We start from the raw sequence: 21,615 nt of genomic DNA, 5'->3' as shown, positions 1-21,615 counted from the left end.
GCTTTTCCAAACGAAGCGCAACGCCTTGGAAGAACACTTGTTTCGGCTTTTGCGAGATACTCCGAGGGGCAATATCTACAAGGTGAACAGAATCCACACGCTGCAAGTTTTGGGCTAGACGGTTCAAGATTCTAAAAGACCATAGTGGCTGCTACGTTATGATTGTTATTTCATTGAGGTTGACCAGGTTAAGATAATACGAATGAAAATGTATAGCCGCTATTTCTTTGGTCTCCATAGTAACTGACTTCAAGCTCCAACCAGACCTCGACTATCTGTACCACTTCGTTGGCACCGCCGTAGCACCCATTCAAAGAGTTGTTGAAATGTTTACGCTCAGCTTCGTCCACCGTACATGCTCGGAAAATACTGGGAGGCACTCGGGCGGATCGGCGCCGGTTTCTAAGGCCCAGAATCAATTAGGTTTTGCTTTGTAGCCGAAGCCGGGCCTCGTCTTTCATGCTGGAAAGATTTGGGAAACTTTTTGTTGGAGCTTGTCATAAAAACGTTTATGCATGTTTCTAATGGACACTTTTTGCGCTGCCTGGCTTTCCGCCGTCGATTTCCAGTCCAGTGCGCTGATGTGCCAATTCCTCTCCAAAAGTATTCAAAAGTGCCCTTCCTCTTCGGGGGACAGTCTAGCTGGGTCTGGAACTCTTGCTTTTGTTTGCACTCATTCGAAGAATGCTCTGTTTGGGAAAACAAACATCAAATTTTTACAGCAAATGTCCATTGGGGAAGGCAAATATTTCACTGAACCGCTATTTTCAAAACAATTCTCCAGCTGACCGCGATTCCGTCGCATGATACTGTATGTTTTCTGCCTGATGGTGTTATGCTCACATAAATTTCGATTATTTGGGCTAAGCATGCACGTTGAAAAAAATCACTTCGGAATCTAGACCTTGGGGAATTGCGCAATACTTTTGGGAAAATGTAATCAATTTCTAAATATTATAGAGCTGGTAACGGGTCATTGGTCCATATTCTGGTGCCAAGTAGCTGTAAGCAAAATTAGAGCAGAGCATCTAATGAAAAGCGACACGAAACCCACCTCAGATCCCAACCGAGCTACCATAACCAACTAGCAACCAGAAAAAAACGAAACAAAGCATTTACATTTCTTATCGCCCAGTCACTCCAATTTGCACATTTTCTGAGCTCGGTCGGCCCCTGTGATGTATCTGTGTATCTCGTATCTCGATCGCCGAATCAGTGAACATGGCGTGCTGCCCTCCCATCCCACAGCCAACTGTTTGCAATGGTTTCCTAACCTCAATGCACCCGCCTTCGATCCATTGTAACGTAGACCCCACTGCCATATGCGACAGAAGCAGAAGCCCGCTGCGGTACAGGAAAGTGTGGCAAAGCCCCTGAGCAGGTTGTCAGGCCGGTCTACATGTCTATTTATGAATTGGAACCGAAGACTTGGGTAACTGGCGGCCAGTGGGTGCGATTTCCCTTTCAGAAATGGGAGTCTAGAGTGTGGAAGTTGGCTTTCATATAGTCTTTGGGACCTTTAATATTTCTCATCTGATTGAGGGTCACGGAAGTAGGAGTATTGTGGGTGAATCCAATCTGAGTAAATCACTGCTATCCAGAAACTTGAACTCGTTTAAACCCACTCATGTGTAGCTCGACTCTGGAAGAGTTCTGGAAGGGTGTCATTAACGTCGTCGAGAGGCAGAACTCCAGCGGAGTGTCGTTATTGTTTCCATTTCACGGCAATGGCTTACTTGCTCCACAAATCAGACGCTTCTAATGTTCCTGGCAGCTCGTGCTTTGAACAAAAGCAACTTGTCTGGATTGGTCTTCTATTGATCGAAGCTCCCATTGTGTCCCAGCACTCGACCGCAGTTGAAGTGGTTCTACTGGTTATGCTGTCACCAAAGAGATCATTCTATACCTCAAATAAAGTTGAAATTAAATCAAATAAGTATAGTAAGTATCGTACTCCAGAGAATTCGTTTTCATAGCTCTACTTGGCGTTTCCGCATAATTCGAACAAAGAGTCAACTAGTTCTTGGCTTTTTAGAACAATAGAATTGACTAATTTGAATTTTCGCAAGCCCAGCGCAAGAACGGATGAAAACTGTATTATTCGCGAGAACTCGCATAATCAGCTCATTGTGCTATTCTCCTCCGCGGCTCAAAGGAAGTGAGCAATTTAATTATTCCGCAATCGCGGTACATTCTTTCGAGGTTAAGAGGGCACGCGAAGTGCAATCGGTGGCAGTAGGCTCTCGGCCCATTAAATCCAATTGGCTACGACCAAGTGAAAGTATGCAAAGAAACACTATATAGCAACTCCCTACTCAAAGCCCCTCACAGATTGCAATTCCAACTTCGAACGAGCTTTGAAATGGAAGTGAAGACTCGGAGATACTTGTGGTGATTGACATAAATATCTATTCTTTTCGAACCTATTTATGAATACTCGGAGTTTAGCTAGCTAATTATTGAGTACGACTAGGCTTATTGTCTTAAGTACTCTTCTCAGTACTGATGGGTAGCATATTTCAATTAAATGGAAAATTAGCGAAGCCAGGATGATGGGGCAGAGCATAAATGTCTATCGATGTTTGGATTTCACTCTGCCGCGAGAAGTCATAATGCAGGCTCAGCCAGAATGAGTACTTCCTCAGTATGTATTCTGTATGTATTCGCTTTTATGCTTATTTGCCTCGCATACACACAGAGATCAGACGGCAAACAGAGCTCCAACTGCAATTAAGTTTAATGGAGGCTCATTAAGAGAAGGAATTGTTTCTGCAGAGGGAGGATTCGGGGGAGGCGGCACACAGTTGCATAATATATGCCAGTGGCAGTGGCGAGTTCAGCAGGGGATGGCGAACTATTGGGAAGCTGCAACTTGGAGTTGGCCAAAGCGAGGAAGTCGCCCAATTGCCTCGCCAGTTTCTTCCTTGGCCCCAAAGGGCAAAGATCAATTGGACAGTGCCAAAATGCCACGAAAAAAGAGCTAGACAACGATGCGCAGTGACTACATGCGGCAATTAAAACGACAGACAGTCGACTGGAGGCAACTGTCAGGTTTCTAACTGAAGGGTGACAAGTTTCGCAGAGGAGGTCGAATGGAAAAAGGGTACCAAATCGACAAAAGCATCTATGGAAATGAAAGAAATAGCGACCTAATCCCTTAACGTGTATCCGAAGGACTACGCCTATTAGAGTATAGAGTATGCACCAGTGGGGCAAGAAATGCTCCGAGAGTAGGACCCACTTCAAGTCGAAAGTTAGCACTGCGACTGAAGTCAGAAGGAGACCTGATCACTTTTTATATTTGTGTATTGTTACTGCTTAAGCGATTAAAATATTGATAAAAGTTTCTACACTTGGCAAAACTTCTACACGACATAGTAACGCGAAACACATATTCGTAGAATATTCCGAAGAAAAGTAAAGAAATGTTAGCCCTCGTGACATTGATGGCCGGAGGAGGATCCACGGGCCCTGCGAAGATACGGCGACCCGTTCAGGCGGCGAACTGCAGGGCGGTGACCAGGTCGGCGCAAGGGTAAGTGCACCGCCAGAACCGGTGACGAGAGCGGCGACATCAGGGCCCGAATGCGCGTGGGTTGGGAGTGTAATCCTCCCACAGGCCAGGTGTGGACTTCCCATTTGTCTCATGGGTTGGCCATTAATGGGGAGAGGAGTACCCGCTCGAGTTGGATATTTTCTGACAGTTGCCTGCTTTGTTTTTATGCTGATTGTTGATTTGTCAATTAGGCTATTCTTTTCTCCAAGTGCCTTTTTATTTGCCCCGATAGTAGTCATTCGTTCTCTCCTGAACGCCTCGACATTTGCATTTCATTTATAATGCATTTTAATTACGCAGCCTGGCCATTGCAGCCCCTCCTCAGTCGCCCAGTCCCCCAGTCCCCGGCACCTTGTCCTTTGTGGTCGGAGTCGGAGTGGAGATGATATAATAAATATTTATAACATCGCCGCTGCGATGACACAGATCCTCCGCTTCGGGTGCTGTTTGAAGTCTACAAATTGTGTTTAAAGTTTGCACTTTAAAGCGAGCTTACTCCGACTTCCATTGCCCCTCCCCCTCCATGGCTGACTCTTTCGTTTCAATCGATTCTCCCGCTCGATTTCCGCACAGTGTTTGACGCCTCAGTAAGCTTGGCAGCGTGTCGATGGGCTCGTTTCGCGATTTGCATAATTAAATCTATTTGCCGGTCAGTCGCCGGCTACCCTCCCCCGCCGGACTGCTGCCTCCGAAACTAGGTCTAAATAATGGCCCAAAACTCTGCGTTTATTACTGGCTCTTGTTACCTGCATTGACGAGCGAGTTGTTTCGCGGAAATGTTCGATTTCTTTTTAGGCCCGCCTGTTTTCCTCCTTTTTCAGCATTTTTTTCCAACGATGACCACGGCGGCGCCTTAAAAGTCCAACTCGGGTGACACAGAAAGCCTTGGCAGGGAAAATAGTGTATTGCCAAACGGTAGGTGGGCTGGCCCGCGCATCGTGGCAAAAAAAGGGCAAGGAGCAACTGATGAGTTGCCCCTTTGTGGGTTCAGACTTCGGCAATCATAACTTCGGGGGAATGGGAAAGTCTCATAAACTGAACTTGAAGATTGGCGGAGAATCGCCACGTTTCCTGCGCTTGGTAGCTGTAGACTGCCCGGCCCACCTCCTCCATTTGTAGACCAGGCTTGTTACCGGGTCTGGCCCGACACATTTCGCAATCCATAAAAACTCAACGACAGAGACAACCGCTCGGTGTGTGCACGCATTAACAACTGTTTATAATTGCATTTAATTGCAACACGAAGTGGAATCCGCGCTTTTCCAAGCTGTGCCGCGGTCTGTGGACAGACGACAAGCTAACAAAAATGAAAAATGTCTTTGCCCGACCACCACGAACTACTTTTTGCCTCCCCTGCTGGTTGGCGAAAAACTAAAGTTATTTCGCTGGCAACGGAAACGCAGTTGGCAATGCTAATTCCTTTGTCCATTTCGCTTTTTTTGAGGCTTCCTGCTGGAAATTTTTCATTTTTGAAAAGTTTTCAATTAGCGCACTGTCGGCGGAAGTCGCGGCTATGAGGGGCAGCTGGAAAAATAAAGGAGGGGAGGAAGTCTCACCCACTTACAGCAAAGGAGGAGGTTCATAAATTAAACCAATTGATTTTCCAATTTCGCTGCTTTGTTTGGATTTCTTTTCTGCCGCTGCTCAGCGGCGCTTGAAGAATGTTTGCAATAATTTCACAGCTTTGTGGATTTTGAAGTGCCGCCTAGAGCCGAAGTTTTCAGATTGTTGGCAGAGCAGCAGGAAATCACACTTTATGGCCATAATTTCACTGAATTAATTTAATGCTTCTCTAAGACGCAACCCTCGGGACTGATTGGGGAATGCCTGGTTAGATAATTATCTTTAAGACTGGCTGAAATCAATAAGCTAGCCGAGCACTGATTCGTATTTCTTTTTGTACCCACAGTGGCCGCTCGTACAGCAAGGACAGCCACAAGAGCTCGCACAGTGACCTGAGTCTGTTGAGCAACGGAAACGGCCACGGCAACGGCAACGGCAGCGTGGCTGCCCCCAACGCCTCTGGAAGCGGATCCCCGAAACAATTGGCAAAAACTCCATTGCGTAAGTACACCGATTAGTATGTTCCTGGTGGGCACGTTATAGTCTCTCTTGTAAAAAATAATAGGAAGGACATTTATGAAGATTCCTACCTCAACATGTGTAGCTTTGGTATCTTTAAACGCTTAATTAACGCTTAATTTATTAATACAAAACTAGTCCCATAAAGTGGACTTTTAGGGGAAAAAGGAATGAAAATGGATAGGATTTCTACGAAATAGGAACAATACATAATTCATTTAGCTTAGCGGCCTGAAAAGGTATCTCCCACAAGGGGCACACAAACACAGTGAGCCCAAAAGTATGCTTCGAAATCCTGACCATATATCGCAAGCAGTTCAACAAAGCAGTGCATGTGGCTGCAGCGCGTAGACCAGCAACATAAGAGCAACATAATCGAAGCTCGCTCTGCCACGAGGCTGGGGCTGACAGCTTAGGCCAGACTTGAAACCTGCCAAGTAGAACGGCCAAAGTTTTCAGCCGCGAACCGGCTTTTCAGCGGCACCAGCCAACCAGCTGCTCGCCAAGAGCCTGCTCTTCGAAGAGAGAACCCGGAGTGGTGTGAGTGACTGAGCTTGAAGATACATGTATCTTGTATCTGGTCTCGCCTGCATTTAGCTTTTCAGTTTGCGGCGGGTTTTCAAAGACATTCGTTCGCCTGCTCTTCGTTCTCGCCCGTTCGGTATCAGTTGTCGTGTTTTGGAGTTCTGCGTGTTTTTCGTGATCTTGATTAGATCGACGGGGAAAATAATTACCGAAATTGGTCAGGAAAACGGTTGAACGAGTGTGTGCGGTGCTACCTGTTAGTGATTAAAGTCGAAAATCAATCGAAAATAAATCTATACATCAATATACATGGTTTAAATGCCCGTCCTCGTTAACCCTCTGCTGACTCCCCCTAAAATCTAGACCCAATTCGCAACCCCATTTCGTGAACTTCTCAATAGAAGTAACTAAAAAACAGGTTTTTCTTTTTCTTTTTTTTTGTATGGAGTGCCGGTTCGCTTGGGCTTATTTGTTTTCAAAAAGAGTCTAAAATATTTCATACTGAAACAAAAGCGTCGTCTGGCATTTCGAGACTCGCTCTGGACACCGAAACCAAAAACCCAACCAACCACCTTTGACTGCACTCACTGGAGGCTTTCGGTGTTCAGGCTCTGGGTCCTGACGTCATTTCTAGGCATCTTGAATTGGAATTTGTTTCGCGCTCCCTCGCCGGCTGCCGTTGACACTGAACGCCGAAAGACTGTTTGGGTGAAGCGTACAGTTTCCTGGGCCGAATCGCATTCAATGAGGAGCCCAATCAATCAACCTGTGGGTGCCAGAGTCGCTAAGAATGCTTCTCGGCCCTGCTGGCCATAAATTACGTTGGCCGTAATCAGCTCTGCTACAGTTTGTGCCTTGGACTTCTCACGAACTTTGGCGAAGCCGCAAAATCGCTGTTGGTTCTCCGTTGCTGGTTTCTCTGCCGGTTACCGTTAGCCTTTGTCTGTGGGAATCCGCCAGATGAGAAGGGGCGGTATTGGGGGCGGCACCCAAGGGTCGTTTACCTAGGCTAGTTGGGACGTGCCGCTTGTTGAAAGTTGGGGATCAAAACTCCGTCGACGTTCAAGAGGGGTTCAGTTCAGGGTGCCAGTCCGGCTTACTTGTATTAGCAGCCTCACAGGGCCCGCCTCAGTCCGGCTCAATTTTCCATATTCCAGCGGGAAGGGGAATACAATGAAGCCCAGCCTAAGCTCTTTTGAGGATTATTTTAATGAGATCACCCCCCGATGACATCAGTAGGACTGGAGACCAAATGTTTGCAGTTTCATTTCGAGGAAATCATTCAAATGAATCACATTGAATCAAAGTCGTAAACCTACAAAGACTGTGCTAGACTACAAGAGTCTAGTATCTGGAACCGTTCTAATATCATTTATCCGCTTACGATTGTATTGTGGGCGTTATGAAATGCCCAATACCCTGTTTCCGCAGTACCCGGAGACTGGCAGAGCAACTGGGCAAGTCTTAATTTATGTTCTCCGAAGTGCATGGCCCGGTAGGGCTTTCTGGGCGACACCTGTTTCCGGCCGCGTCTACTGGTTTTGATCAGGTATCTTCAACCAATTCATGCCGCTGGCCCTGCTTCTTGCCGCTGCTGTGTTTCTTTGCTCTGTGGCTGTAATTTCCATCAAACGGCAGACAGCGCTCTGGCCGGCTGTTAGAAAACAGCCAGTCTGTGGCTCGGAGGCTGCTACGTGTATCTGTGAGCGATTCTCTGCCGCTTTCGCTTGTGGACGGGTCTGGCTTAATTTTCACTTGACGTGCTGGCATGCCTTTGTGCTTTTTACATTATTATTATCATATTTGCATTTTTCTGGATCTGCCTGTGCCTGCCCCACACCCTGCACATAAAGTATAAAAAGCTTCAATGGAGACTGCTTTCGTCGGCATCGGATCTCCCTTTCACTGCCCCCTCCGGCTCCCCTTCGCGACGGCGCTTAATAATTATGTGGGAAATTGCAAAATTAATGCTGGACAGAAACATTTATTTCTTCGCCGCTTTGCCATTTCGCTGCTGTCTGGGCCTCGCTGTTTCTCCCTCTTGCGTTTTCCACCTGCCGTGGAACCATTCGCCCAACTATGCGAGAAAGTGTTGTGGGCGTTGTGTTGCAGAAATTATGCTGGAAAACATCAGCAACAAGAAACCGTAACAGTGCCAACAAAACGAACTGCTTCGAATGGTATTGCTGAAACTTTTCCATTTTCCAGCATTGCTCCAAGCAAAAATTGCGCAAACTGGGATTCCAGTCAAGGAATTTTTCAACCCGGTGGCTGTGCAGTATTTTTATCGCATTAGATAGAAAGATACATCACTGAGTAGAACTCACGCAGGGACCCATGGCCGGCTAACCATCCGACAAAGATTTCTGGAGTCCCAACCCTTCGGCCACCACTCAGGAAAGTCAATCGATTACCATAATTAAAGTCTCCAAAAATTGATACCCTTTCCATTTTCGAAGCCAGTTCACCTCAGGAACCGAATCGGTAACAAAAGTATCTCTAGATCGCCGGCAACTTTCACTTGATATTCGTAAGGTGTATTATTGCCGGACTGGCTTGATTTTCCGATTTTTGGTTTTTGCATAATGTGGCAGAGCTCTCTGGTTGAATAAGAAACGAAGGCGAAACACTTTTCATTTTGCCACAACGAAGCGCTTATGGCTGCCAATCACAGCCGCCATAAACGGAGGCAGCCCGGCCAAAACGCTTTTCGGCCAAGTCAGCTGATTGAGCCGGCTGGTCACTGAACCAATTCCATTTGCAGCCAAACCAAATTGGACACGACATGGTTGTAATTTTAACGATGAATGCATTTGTTGGCATTGTTGCAAGTGCTGTTGCATGTTTACTATAAGGGCACTCTTGTTAGTACTAATACGCTTAAAAGCGTTTAAATTTTTAAACATTTCAATAGTGGTTGGCACTAAGAATCCAAAAGATATTATCCACACATGCTACCCGTTTCGTTGAAGCATTCTTACCACTTTCCAAATACCATTCCAGCGGAACCCCAAGTTTTTCGTTCTCATATTCACCTGCTGCTTTGATTGATAGCCGAGGCAGGTGTTCCCGGTTTTTCTTGCCAAGATGTTAACGAGGAGGAGGGGGATATAAAGACGTTACAGGGCGACCGGGACCCGATGACTTGGGTCCATTGCCCCTCGCTCTCGCACTCGAGGCTAATTTGCATATCAAATCAGAGCCTTAAAGAGCTGCGTGAGTCAGCTGATGGTCAAATGGACCGCTGTCCCCAGAGCCGTAAAGTGCATTCGAAGCTCTCGGCCTCGGTCTCGGTCTCGGCTTGAATCAATAAATAATCGTGCCGCTAGAGGGCCTTTAAATTCCACCAAGTACTTCCTATGGGCTGGTCGGGGAAAATTAAGACTCCGAAATTGTCGTTCAAATGCTTGTTTAATGACCCAACCTCGCTGGGTACCAAAGTCGTATTTTGGAGGTCACACGTGCGGTCGCTTAAGCAAGTGCCAGACAACCGGAAGCTCTCCATGGGCCGTAGTGTTTCGTCACTGCATAGTTGGAGATCCCATATCCATTTTTTGTCCCATGACTGTCTAATAGATTGCTTGTCAGGTGGCAGGCAGAACCGTTGACCGCTTGTCCCACTTTTCCTAGTCGTGGGGAGCTTTAATGCTCCGATCTGTCTTATCTTATCAAAACTTGTAGGTTTCATTGTAAGTTTTCATTCTAAATCGCAGAGGTTATTGGCTCTAATTGCCTCCAAGCAGAAACAAGTCGGCTTTGGTGACCATAATGGGACTCAAATAGCCAAGACAACTCGCATAAATTGGCAAAATTAAGAGGTGAAGCAAAGTCGACAGCTTAATTAGACAACAAATGAGGCTGCTGTCGACACAAACGAAGTAGACGTAACCTACTGCGAAATTGTTTACTCATTAGATGCCCACATAGACCGATACAAGACCATGCCAACGCCAAAGGAAAATATTTTTAAAACAAATTGCCGCCACTTGCTCGCCGGCAGTCGAACCATAAAGTGTGCCACCCGAAAGCGAAATGAAAGATGCAAAATAGTGCCCCCAAAACACACCCGGAGCAAGCGGCAGCGCTTTAAAAATAAAATTGCATTATGAGCGCATCTGCATCTGCATCTGCCATTTCCCTTTTTTTTCGTTCTTTAGATTCTGCGATAATAAAAGTAAAGTCTACTTGGTGTTCATTATTATGCAAATGGAGATTGGGTTTGATTAAGTTCCTGAAAATGTATTAGCTTTCACGAAAAGTAATATTTTAACTTGGTAATTTTACGGACAATTTTGACTAATTTATCCGTGTATCGGTGCTTTCAACTTTCTAAACTCGCTCGGCTCCACTTTTGTTCTATTTCCATCGGTCTGCTCTATGAATCATCTTCTGGTGATTCTGGTATCTTTCCACTATGCTTCTCGCATGATACTGGTACTGCTTACAGGCTATTGGCCCAAAGGCTCAAATCTATGCCGCCACCAGATTTCTGCTTGGCCCAGACCGCCCTTTGACCGGCTTACTGGGGCGAATTCCTGACGTCACTGCTCCCTTTCCAGGAGGATTCGGGTTTACGAGTATGTCTCAGTTTGTCTCTAATTGCAACAGTGGCATTTAGTGGCAGCAGTTTCCGCAGCGTGCTGTCGGTTTAACGATTGTTTGTATGCAACTGCGGGGGCACTGGCCAGACGGGGCCTCCTTCCCCATTTGCATGTTGGTGCCACAATCTTTTCTTATTTATGCTCGGCACCGGGCACATTAATAAAATGCGCGGAAAGTTTCATTTCGCACTGGTAATTGTTAATTTTTATTGGCGGGCCGGGGAGTTCCCCTGTAAACCGTAAACAGATAAATGTTTCGCTCTGGGGACAGTGAACCCGCACAATTGGTGTATTGGCGATAGTCGCCGGCCATTTTACGAGCTCCCATATAAACTGCATAAAAAACCGGCGGCTGCCCGGCACGGATCAAACTATTCGGAACGAGATGTGGTGATATTGGGAGCAATCTTCTTTTATGTCCCCTTTTATGCAGTCGGGGTGAAAAAGAACCCCCTAGAAGACAGGTTTAATAATTTATGGCTTAATGGCTCTTCCCAGGAAAGCAAAAAACTTAAAGATTTCTACTTAATTAATAACTTTTCGGCTTCCCCCGGAGCTTCCCTGTGATGAATTATGCAAAATTTATGCTCACCTCCGCCTTTTCGCCGTCGTGGCTGCTGCAGAGGTCCTTTGTCCTTCGGGCTCTGTCTGGCAATTAATTGCTTTTGAGTCAGCCACCTGCCACCTGAGAAAGCCCTGCCAATGAACAAGGTCCAGACGCCCACACGGAGGCGGTAGCGGCCGACTTTTAATGGAAAGTCAAACTTAATTTCTGCATATTGAATTAAACCAGGCCCGCGGCAATCGGCGCTATTTTGGTACACCAGCAGCGGTTTTTTTAACAAAAATCATAAATTTGTATGTAGCCGTACAACCCACCAAAATTAGAAGTACGAATGCCCTTGAGGACTATCCCACCACTTCCGCTTCACGTTTTTGTGGCAGCAGCTTCCGGCATTCGAAGCATTCCACATTCGGCATCGTGTCGTGTGAGTTATGCTCTCCAAATCGCTTTCCAATTGCCCAAATATAGAGCCGGCAATAAAGTCGCACGGGCGCAAATAAATTTAGAAGTGCAGTCACCATTTGACACCTTTTTCGGTGCGTTTTTGGCTAATTATAGTGCGCCAGGCCGGATTGACATTTGCAGGCCCGACTGGGACCTGACTACTCGAACAGGCCGACACGATCGGCTAAAGAGGGCGCCGGTTCTATTCATAGCAATGGGTTTTGGCTCTTTCTGCCAAACGGTAGTCATCGTATCCGATGATCTCACATAGGAAATGTTGGATTAACAATATTAAATCCCGATCGGAGGTCTGAGCTTTATCAGGATTTTGATAAGTTTATTGGAGGGCCTTGGGATAATCTTTTCAGAAATGAATAATTCGACTTTTCATGGAAGGGTGCTATTTGATTTTTGGTTTCTCAGACATCCCTATAACTTATTCAAGAATGCCAAGGCATTCCCAAAGATGCACATAATTCTACCACTGTACCAGCATAAATTTTCCTATTTTATTCAGGAACCACTTGGAGGTGCGAGAGCCGGTTCGAGTTGGTTGTTTTTTGTGTCGGTGCTCCACATTCAAATGCTTTGCCACAAATCATAGCGTGCGATTTGTCAGCTCATTTCGGTTTGGGTTACATTTTGGCTCGCCTTTGTCAAGTTGTGATGACATTCAAACCTGTCAGCAGTGGAGAAATGTGGCTGGGGGCTTCGGGACCCAGGGATCTTGGGGAGTACCAGCCAGCATAGCCTGGTGGCGTTCCCCCAACTTGTCCGAAGATTTATTTGGATTGTGTTGCAATAGTTTCTTGGCCGTCCGTGCACCTGCCTTGGTCTGGTTTGTTTGTTTTTCCTTGGTTCCGCAGCAAATAAAATGAGGTCGCTTTGTCGCACAGAGCATCTTTTCTATTTCAGACCATTTGTCATTTTCGTGGCAAAATCAGACTGCAGTTAATCCGCCGAACTGCAATATTTTCTTTTCTAAAAAATTTACTATTTGTTAGAGTATATATGTGTATATACAGAGTATTAAAGGCCCTTTCATAAGCCAACTGTTATCGCATTGTTGATGCTCTCCTGAAGATACGAGACTTCAAAATGTTAGTATCAGGAATGGTGGTAATATGCATAATTAAATATAAAATTGTCGTTGTATCTGGGCCGTGAAGTATTTTTCTATTTTGGATTTGTGTGTCTAGGTTGCTGGCGCATTCGAAGTATGTTATTTTCATCGTCTCTTTCGAATTTGAATGCGATTCTCGGGATGCTTTTGCGTTTAGAATGTGGAAAGTGCCATAAAATTGGAGCATCTCGTGAGCGGCGCCATAAAAATAGTTTAATTAAAAGTGGCTGGGCTGCAGTGGAATAATCGTGGCTAAGAGGGTGGGAGTCAGCCCAGCGAGGCGGCTAATTGAATCGGTTAATGAGGCAATTAAACCAGCCGTTATAAATCTATTCAATGCCAACCACAGAAGAAACAAACTGAACAAAAAACTTAAAGGACTGCCATCAATTTGAAATGTCAACCTCGCGTTAGTCATGGAGCAAAAGTGGTTTTGCCCAAGCAACGAGTGCAAAAAGTTGACAAAGCAATTGCACTCAAGCGGCAATTGTCAGCGACAGCATCAAATTAAATTCGCCGACGTCTGGAGACTGTGCGCGGGTGTATTAATCGAGGGTCTGTGAAAGTGAAACTTGAAATCGTGTTATCGATCAGGCCAAAAAAAAAACAGACACATACAGTGTGGCGTCCTGTGCCAGGAAACCTTTACGTATATTGGCCTGGAAAGAGTAAAAACACATACCCACATACGATTAAAAAAAGCCAAAATGGGTGCCCATAGCTCCAAGGAGAAACTGTCGCGATCCTACTCCGAGCGCTACATCCACTCTCAGATGATCGAGCGGGAACGCTTCGGCAGTTTCGGCAAGCGGGCCTCCAAAGGCCTCACAAAAGGTGAGTCTGGGTATCGGAAGGGGCAGGTTAATAGTAATGACTTGAGCTTCACATGGCATAAGCCCACACCTAGCGCATTGTATCTAAAAAAATAAATCCGCAATATATCTGAAGAAATAATTTACAACAAGACAAAGTTTAGGTGAATAAATAAATAAAATAAATAATCTTATCTATAATATAACCTTCAAAAGTGCCCTAACTGAAAAATTAGCAAAGCCCCTCTATAGGAGTATAAACCGTCATCCTTCCCCCCGTCAAACATTAGGGCAGTCACTGATATTCTATTTTGTTATCTGCCATTTAAGTTCACATTATAATAGCCTTGCAGAAGGTATTATAATTTTGATCAAAAGTGTTCAACGCAGTGAAGGAGACATCTCCGACCCTATAAAGTATATACATATATTCTTGCTCAGAATCACCTCCTGAGTCGATATGAGCATGTCCGTCTGTCCGTCTGACCGTTTCTACGCAAACTAGTCTCTCAGTTTTAGAGCTATCGAGTCGAAACTTTGCACACATCCTTTTTTCCTTTGCAGGCAGTATATAAGTCGGAACGGCCGGGATCGGTCGACTATATCCTATAGCTGCCATATAACTGATTGATCGGAAATCCCATAACTTTGGTGTTTTTAAAGTTAGAGGGTTGGAACTTTCCACACATGTTATATTTGACCAAAATATCTTATGTACAAAATTTCATAAGGATCGGCCGACTATATTCTATAGCTGTCATAGAACGATCGAAATTGGCATAACTTTGGTGTTTTTTAAGTTAGAAAGATGGGATTTGTTACAGATTCTATTTTGGGAAAAACAATCTGATTTGTCGAATTTCATAAGGATCGGCCGTCTATATCCTGTAGCTGTCATATAACTGATTGATCGGAAATGCTATAACTTCGTTGTTTTTCGAGTTAGAAGGATGGAAGTTTCAATGGATTCCTCTTTTGGCAAAATAATTCGATTTGCCAAATTTCATAAGGATCGTCCAACTATATACGATCCGCTATATATCTAATAATATAAGATGAGTGGCGCCACCTAGCGGACAGCGCCTCAACTGCAAGGGTATATAAACTTCGGCTACGCCCGAAGTTAGCTTTCCTTTCTTGTTAAGGTATTATTTTGAATTTTAATCGATGTAGTTTAATATGAAAGAATTTTTAAATTAAAACCAAACAAAAATGTGGTTAATGCAGCCTTTAATAATTTATTTTTAAATGTTGCTTTGACTTCATTGATAGAAAAATGGGAACTAAATTTGAAAACCAAATTTTTTAAAACAAGACTGAGACGTTCTTGAATTAACACCGGATTTCGGAATTGAAATTAGATTAGAAAATATAAGAATTAGAAAATATTAAGAATAATTAATAAAAAAAACACAAATAATTGTAAGAAAATCATAAAAAGTATTTTTTAAAAGTAATACATATGTAAGGTTAGTGCATACATTACATAAATACATAATTGAAAATTTTATAATCGAATTTTTTTTTAGATTAGGTAAAGTTGTTCTTGGTTGACTTCCAACTGCGCTCGCACTTGGTTTATGTACGGAATTCTTTGTTTATCTCTGAGTGTAAAATTAATATAATAAAAACATTTTTTCTTTATTATCAGGCTTAGATTTTTTTAAAGTTGGCAAATGAAATTTCGGCTACTGGTCCGGCAGCAATCATCATCCATGTGTTTGCGGTTTAACAGGGTGACGCAATCTTGATTCCCCTGACTGTTGTTTGGTTCGCCCGATGCCCACTTTAAAAATGCTGCTTTTTTTCCTGTAGCCGAAGAGACAAATACACTGCGCGTCATCAGATTAGCGCCCCCCTTTTGGTTTTACTTTATTGCATCTATCTCTGTTTCTATTGCACGCAACTTCAAAATTTTTGTTGTTGCTTTTAAAATGCACAAATTGTCGCTTTCTGACAGAAATACCGTTAGGTGAGAGAATCCGTTATCTATTTTTTCTTCTTTTGTTTTACTTTCTCTGCAAAAGCTTGCACTGATTTTGCGTCATCAGATTAGCGCCTGTAAATTCAAATTTAGTTATCTCGCGTAATTTTTGACGTACAGTTGTGAAATTTTTTGTGCTGATTAATTGAATAATTGTTTATAAACTGAGAATCAAAATGGGTAAAGGAACTGTTCTATCTTTAGAAGAAAAGTCTAAGATCGAAGCCTTTAGTGAAAGTGGCTTATCTTTACATAAAATTGCTGAAAAAATGGGAAGGCATAGAAAAACTATAGCCAGTTTTCTTAAAAATAAACAAGGCTATGGTAAAAATATGAAAGGCGGTAACAACAGAGTTATTTCCGAAGCAGACATTCGGTCTATAGTTAGACATGCGTCTAATTCACACGACTCTTCTACAAAAATTAAAGAAAAAAGCGGTGTGGAAGCTAGCAAGTCTACGGTATTACGAGTCATAAAAAAAGCAGAACACTTGAAAAGACTAAAACTAAAAAAAAAACCACAACTAAATAAGTTACGAAAGGAAATGCGCCTAAATTTTGCTCGCTCGCATATGACATGGTCGAAGGAGTGGCGCTTTGTAGTCTTTTCCGATGAAAAGAAAATTAATTTAGAAGGCCCTGACGGCTATAATTATTATTTCCACGACATGCGTAAAGAAGAGCATATTTTAGATCGTTTACATAGCCGGGTAGGTGGCGTAATGGTATGGGGAGCCATATCCTATTATGGCACCTATGAGTTACAATTTCTCACCCCGAAAATGAACGCCATGGCGTATAATAATCTTTTAAAAACGGCTTTCCCACATTTCCAAAATTGTTTTGGAAATCTTAAATGGCGTTTTCAACACGACAACGCTCCAATCCACACTGCCCGATCTGTAAAATCGTGGATACAGGGCCAAAACGTTGATGTCCTGGCGTGGCCGCCGTACTCTCCGGACTTAAATATAATAGAGAACGTGTGGGGATGGCTCTCGAGAAAAGTTTACGAGTCTGGAAAGCAGTATAGTACAAAATTGGAGCTCATCGACGGGATTAAAGAAGCTTGGTCTTCCATATCATTACAATACATTGAGAAATTGTACGAGTCACTTCCTAGCAGGATCTGTGAGGTCCTGGAAAATGGGGGCGGGACCACCCATTATTAATTTGATTAAAAAACAAGAAAGGAAAGCTAACTTCGGGCGGAGCCGAAGTTGATATACCCTTGCAGTTGAGTCGCAGTCCGCTAGGTGGCGCCACGCATCTTATATTATTAGATATATAAAAGATCGTATATAGTCGGCCGATCCTTATGAAATTTGGCATATCGAATTATTTTGCCAAAAGAGGAATCCATTGAAACTTCCATCCTTCTAACTCGAAAAACAACGAAGTTATAGCATTTCCGATCAATCAGTTATATGACAGCTATAGGATATAGTTGGCCGATCCTTATGAAATTCGACAAATCAGATTGTTTTTCACAAAATAGAATCTCTACCAAATCCCATCTTTCTAACTTAAAAAACACCAAAGTTATGCCAATTTCGATCGTTCTATGACAGCTATAGGATATAGTCGGCCGATCTTTACGAAATTTTGTACGTAAGATATTTTGGTCAAATATAACATGTGTAGAAACTCCCAACCCTCTAACTTAAAAAACACCAAAGTTATGGCATTTCCGATCAATCAGTTATATGGCAGCTATAGGATATAGTCGACCGATCCCGGCCGTTCCGACTTATATACTGCCTGCAAAGGAAAGAAGGGTGTGTGCAAAGTTTCAACTCGATAGCTTTAAAACTAAGAGACTAGTTTGCGTAGAAACAGACAGACGGACAGACGGACAGACGGACAGACGGACCGACGGACAGACGGACAGACGGACATGCTCATATCGACTCAGGAGGTGATCCTGATCAAGAATATATATACTTTATAGGGTCGGAGATGTCTCCTTCACTGCGTTGCACACTTTTGACCAAAATTATAATACCCTCTGCAAGGGTATAATAAGTAAATAATAAGATTAAGCATAAAACACTACTAGTTGTTAAGCATTAAGTGAAAATTCATTAAATTTAAGCAGGGGGCGCTAATCTGATGAAGCAAAATAAAATTCATATATTTGGTATACATTTTCTTTTCAAATAAATAAAATATTATTGTTATACTTATCATTATGTACCTTATCTTATTTTGAAGAATATTATTAAAAGTATCGTCAAAAAAAAGTTTTATGGCTTAGCCTTGATAGTTTGGATAATATTGGACATTACCCGAGAATGATCAGGGGGCGCTAATCTGATGACGCGCAGTGTATGTCATCCGTCTCCAAATCGTTATAGCCGATCCAATATGTTTTATCTTCTATGATTTTGGTGATTGCCGATAGTTCCTCTTCGCTTTCGATGTCTGCCAAGTGACCGCCCTTCCGGCAACAAATGCAAGAAGCTTCAAACCAATTCACAGTAAGGTTATTTTCTATGAAGTAGGATTTGGAGCCGATTTTTTTGAATTCGGGCCTGCGTATTCGTCGAAGCATTTCCTGCAGTGAACTAAACTGAGCCTGAACTGCCTGAAAACGTGATTCGAAATCATTGATCTTGGCTAGAAGAACTGCCTGATTCATGTTCAATTTCTCTATTTGACTTTCGAATTTGTTTAGTTTTTCCAAAAGGGTTTCCTGCAGCGTTGTCAATTTTTTCCCAAGACCGGATTGTGTGTTGCAGCCTTGTTCGTATAATTCTATGTGGTCCAAAACATGCGAGAGGAGATCTCGTCTGTTGTCTCTACATTGAGTTGCTGAAACTTCTCCCGAACCGGCACAGATATTGAATAAAGTTGCCGCGAATAGGAAGTAGAATGTAAAGTTCAGCATCTTTCCTATTGCGACGATTGATGAGCACTAAGCTCAATTAACTGGTCAGTTTCATCTTATCTTATCATCTTGAAATAATCTTTCAGTTTTTCTTATCAAGCGCAAAAATATAACTAACAAGAATGGGAAGCTAACTTCGGGTAGTGCCGAAGTTGAAATATCCTTGCGACAAGTGCGAGTGGTGAATTATAAAATATACATCGGATCGGCAAAGTATATCAAGTATCAGATATAGTTTTCCGATCTTGATTGAAATTTAGTATCATAAAAACTTCATATATGAAGTGTGATTCATTTAAAGACCCTATCGTCAAAAACTTAAAAGTTTAGACATTCGCCCGTTCGCTTAACTCACAGCTGACATCTATAGGATATTATCCGGTCTTTATCAAAATTTTATAGATCAGTTGGCTAAACATAGAATCCATAGAAAGAACCAACGTTCTAACTTAAGAAACATCAAAATTGCATATGGCACCGGCCGTTTTGACTTGTATACTGCGTGGCTCAATAGTTTTAAAACTATTTTGCGAAGAAACAGACAGACGGACATGCTTATATCGAGAGGATATCTCTGAAGGTGGTTATGATCAAAAATATGTATGTGTTTTTAATAGGGTCGTAGATATGAACTTCACTGCGTTGCACACGTTTGACCAAAATTAGAATACCTTCTGAGAGGGCATTAAAATATACACACACACAATACATACAACCATTATATGTACAGAATAACTTGAAGAAATATATTATTTAATATTACGTGGTACAGAAATTGGGTTTCATTTATAGTACATACTGAAGTTGTGTGGCATTGCAAGCTTATCATCCCGGTTAGTACCCGGGGGATTACGTGACTCGATGCAACGCTATCCACTTCGTAGTTGCAGTTTCTGTTGCGGAGATAAAAATTTTTATTTGGCCTAAGCCGCGCGTGCAACTTTTATTTCCATGTCCATGTCCAGCACAATTAGCCGACAGCTAAAAATAAATTTATTACGTTGTCTGAGGAGCAGCAGCTGCTGATGTAGTGTTTGGTGTGGATTTTGCTTCTGTGGTTTAGTCGGAAATGAATTTTTGCCGCTTGCTGCTGTTATATGAGCTTCGTTGATTACCTGGCTGGCCGGCCCTAAAGCCGCCCCAATTTTAGACTAACAAGTGCCAGGTCCGGGCCACTGGATCTGAAGACGGGGCCCGGCCCATCCAATCGATGAAGACGGACAAAGGGTCGTTAAGGAAGCAAAGCCAACTTGAATCGGAGTTGATTGGAGCGGTGCCGAGCATGAAATATGATTGATTGCTGGCAAGATAACTATTTTGTGGAAAATGGGATTAGCCAGTGGGGAAAACTGAAAGCTTTTAAGGGGGAAAGGCCATGTAGCTTGTGGAGCGTTCTGCGTCTATGTATGTTTCTAAATTTAGTTAAACGTACGGCCATGGATTTTTCCATTGATGCTCGCCAGAAGCAAAACACTTGAGAACCTCATTCGACTTCTTTCATGTGAGGCTCACTTTTCCCACCCCCTTGAGAGTTAATAGATTTCTGAAGACGCATAATATAATTTCTCCCCATGTTTGTGTATTTATTTTGGGGCAGACACTTCAATTATGGAAGCGTTTTTTTAATCCACAATGCAAATTCATCGGGGAGCTGAGACCCCCGACGGATGGTGGAAAACAATTCATGAAACTACGCATCGTTTCTGCTTTTGAGTTGTTAAATGGGCATTCGACTACGTAACTCAACCCAACCCGGCACTTAAAATGTCCGACAACGTGTTCCCGCATAAATTATTCGCCGGCTTTCATATTTTTATTTTGGGGAACAACAAAGTATTTACTTCTTCTTTTCACACTCTGTCGTTTTGTCTTTGCAGGAGCTGCCAAAAAGCGTGATGTGCGCAATCTGAGCATATCGCCAACCGATCTCGGTCCGCCACCCAAGACCCAGCAGACGTCGAAAGGACAATCCTCGCGCAACAAATCATCTGCAACGCCCACGCCAACATCGATACGTAAGTGAAGAGTTCCCAAAGAACAAGTAAAAAATATTGAGGCGCTAATGGCTTTGGGGTGTGAAGTTATTGCGATTACCTAAGATGCAGAATGCTGCAAGAGATTTTCGAAATTTAGTAATACTTGAATGTTTCAAAACGTGATTTACTGCATAATCACAGAAGTGTTCTATTTTGAACCACAGCATCACTCTGAGGGTTTAAACTTAAAAATTAACTTGGGGATAAGGGTGCTAGAGGTTTTAAAGTTTCTAACCCAACCAAAAATTGGTATTTTTTCTGAAAATAAAAACAAATTCCATATAAAGGTGCCAGTTAAGATGGCCTTTGCCTTTTCCTCTTGATTACTCCCATAACTCGTACACAGTTAAATGCGAAATCATCGCTCAGGTGAAATGCGCAACTTGTTGCCCTCAATGAGTTCCTAAACCCGCCCCCTGGAGTCCGCCCCCTCTTGTCTTGATGTTGGCGGAGCGCCCCAAGTCCAGCCATGAAATGGCTGCATTTCAATTGAGGGCGTGCCTCAGCTTCCAGTGTCCGCTATTCGCAGCTGGAATGAAAAGTGCAGATACAATTTAGCACTCAATTCCCACAGTCCGCGCTGAGAAAACGAAACAAATCTTTGCCAGCTGCACTGTGTCAACCGCCTGGCTGGGGACATTTTGTCTCCGGGTTCCTCGCAGCGTGCCCCGAACTCCTGGATAAGTCGGTCCAATATATGCCAGGAAATTTTTAACAGTTTCGGCTCGTTGAGTCATTGCCTATGAGTCACTTGGTAGCTGAGATTGAAAAATTAAAAATGTTAAATCCTCATACATGGGATTGTCTCATCTGTTGGAGGCCCTTTTCTAATTAAACTCCCCTCAGCTCCCAATCGGTAATTTCAATAAAAATTTGTGGCTCAGGTAATCCGAGAGCATCGGTGGTTCAGTGGTAGAATGCTCGCCTGCCACGCGGGCGGCCCGGGTTCGATTCCCGGCCGATGCAAACCAATTTTTTTATATCTTGCATTATATGT

The 21,615-nt window shown here is 43.3% G+C and overlaps 2 protein-coding genes and 1 non-coding gene across 7 annotated transcripts in view; 2 read left to right on the top strand and 1 right to left on the bottom strand.

Moving 5' to 3' along the window:
- The window catches only part of LOC6503284 (accessory gland protein Acp36DE), a 75,015-nt gene that overhangs the window by 30,744 nt on the left and 22,656 nt on the right, over window positions 1-21,615 (top strand). For 2 of the 4 annotated variants that reach the window (XM_001967549.4, XM_014903624.3), the window contains exons 4-5: window positions 5,466-5,620; window positions 20,460-20,597. In XM_001967549.4, coding sequence (XP_001967585.2) covers window positions 5,466-5,620; window positions 20,460-20,597 — 293 coding nt within the window. Of the gene's footprint in view, window positions 1-3,364; window positions 3,536-5,465; window positions 5,621-13,289; window positions 13,731-20,459; window positions 20,598-21,615 lie in introns of those variants that run through there. The other 2 variants (XM_014903623.3, XM_032453303.2) reach the window with 2 other exon arrangements.
- LOC26513911 (mannose-binding protein C) lies at window positions 14,939-18,633 on the bottom strand. Of its 2 annotated transcripts, XM_032453305.2 has the most exons (2): window positions 18,024-18,633; window positions 14,939-15,538 (listed from the first exon to the last, which is right to left on the bottom strand). In XM_032453305.2, the coding sequence occupies exons 1-2, from the start codon at window positions 18,580-18,582 to the stop codon at window positions 15,372-15,374; spliced, it is 726 nt and encodes a 241-aa protein (XP_032309196.1). In that variant the 5' UTR covers window positions 18,583-18,633; the 3' UTR covers window positions 14,939-15,371. The 2 variants fall into 2 exon arrangements, with proteins under 2 accessions (XP_032309196.1, XP_032309198.1); XM_032453307.2 differs by lacking the exon at window positions 14,939-15,538 and having other exon boundaries at window positions 17,882-18,632.
- On the top strand, window positions 21,514-21,584 carry Trnag-gcc. The gene has a single exon. It is a non-coding gene; the product is annotated as a tRNA-Gly (tRNA).

Source organism: Drosophila ananassae, chromosome 3R, assembly GCF_017639315.1.
Source record: "Drosophila ananassae strain 14024-0371.13 chromosome 3R, ASM1763931v2, whole genome shotgun sequence".
In the NCBI taxonomy this organism is placed as follows: Eukaryota; Metazoa; Arthropoda; class Insecta; order Diptera; family Drosophilidae; genus Drosophila; species Drosophila ananassae.
This window is presented reverse-complemented; position numbering and strand designations above follow the sequence as displayed.

What these genes read in the sequence shown, in the direction of transcription:
- LOC26513911 (XM_032453305.2), bottom strand. Translation starts at nt 18,582, where the DNA reads ATGCTGAACTTTACATTCTACTTCCTATTCGCGGCAACTTTATTCAAT. An exon ending in CGATTTGGAGACGGATGACA is followed by an intron (nt 15,539 to 18,023) that starts TACACTGCGCGT and finishes TGACGCGCAGTG; the next exon opens with TATTTGTCTCTTCGGCTACA.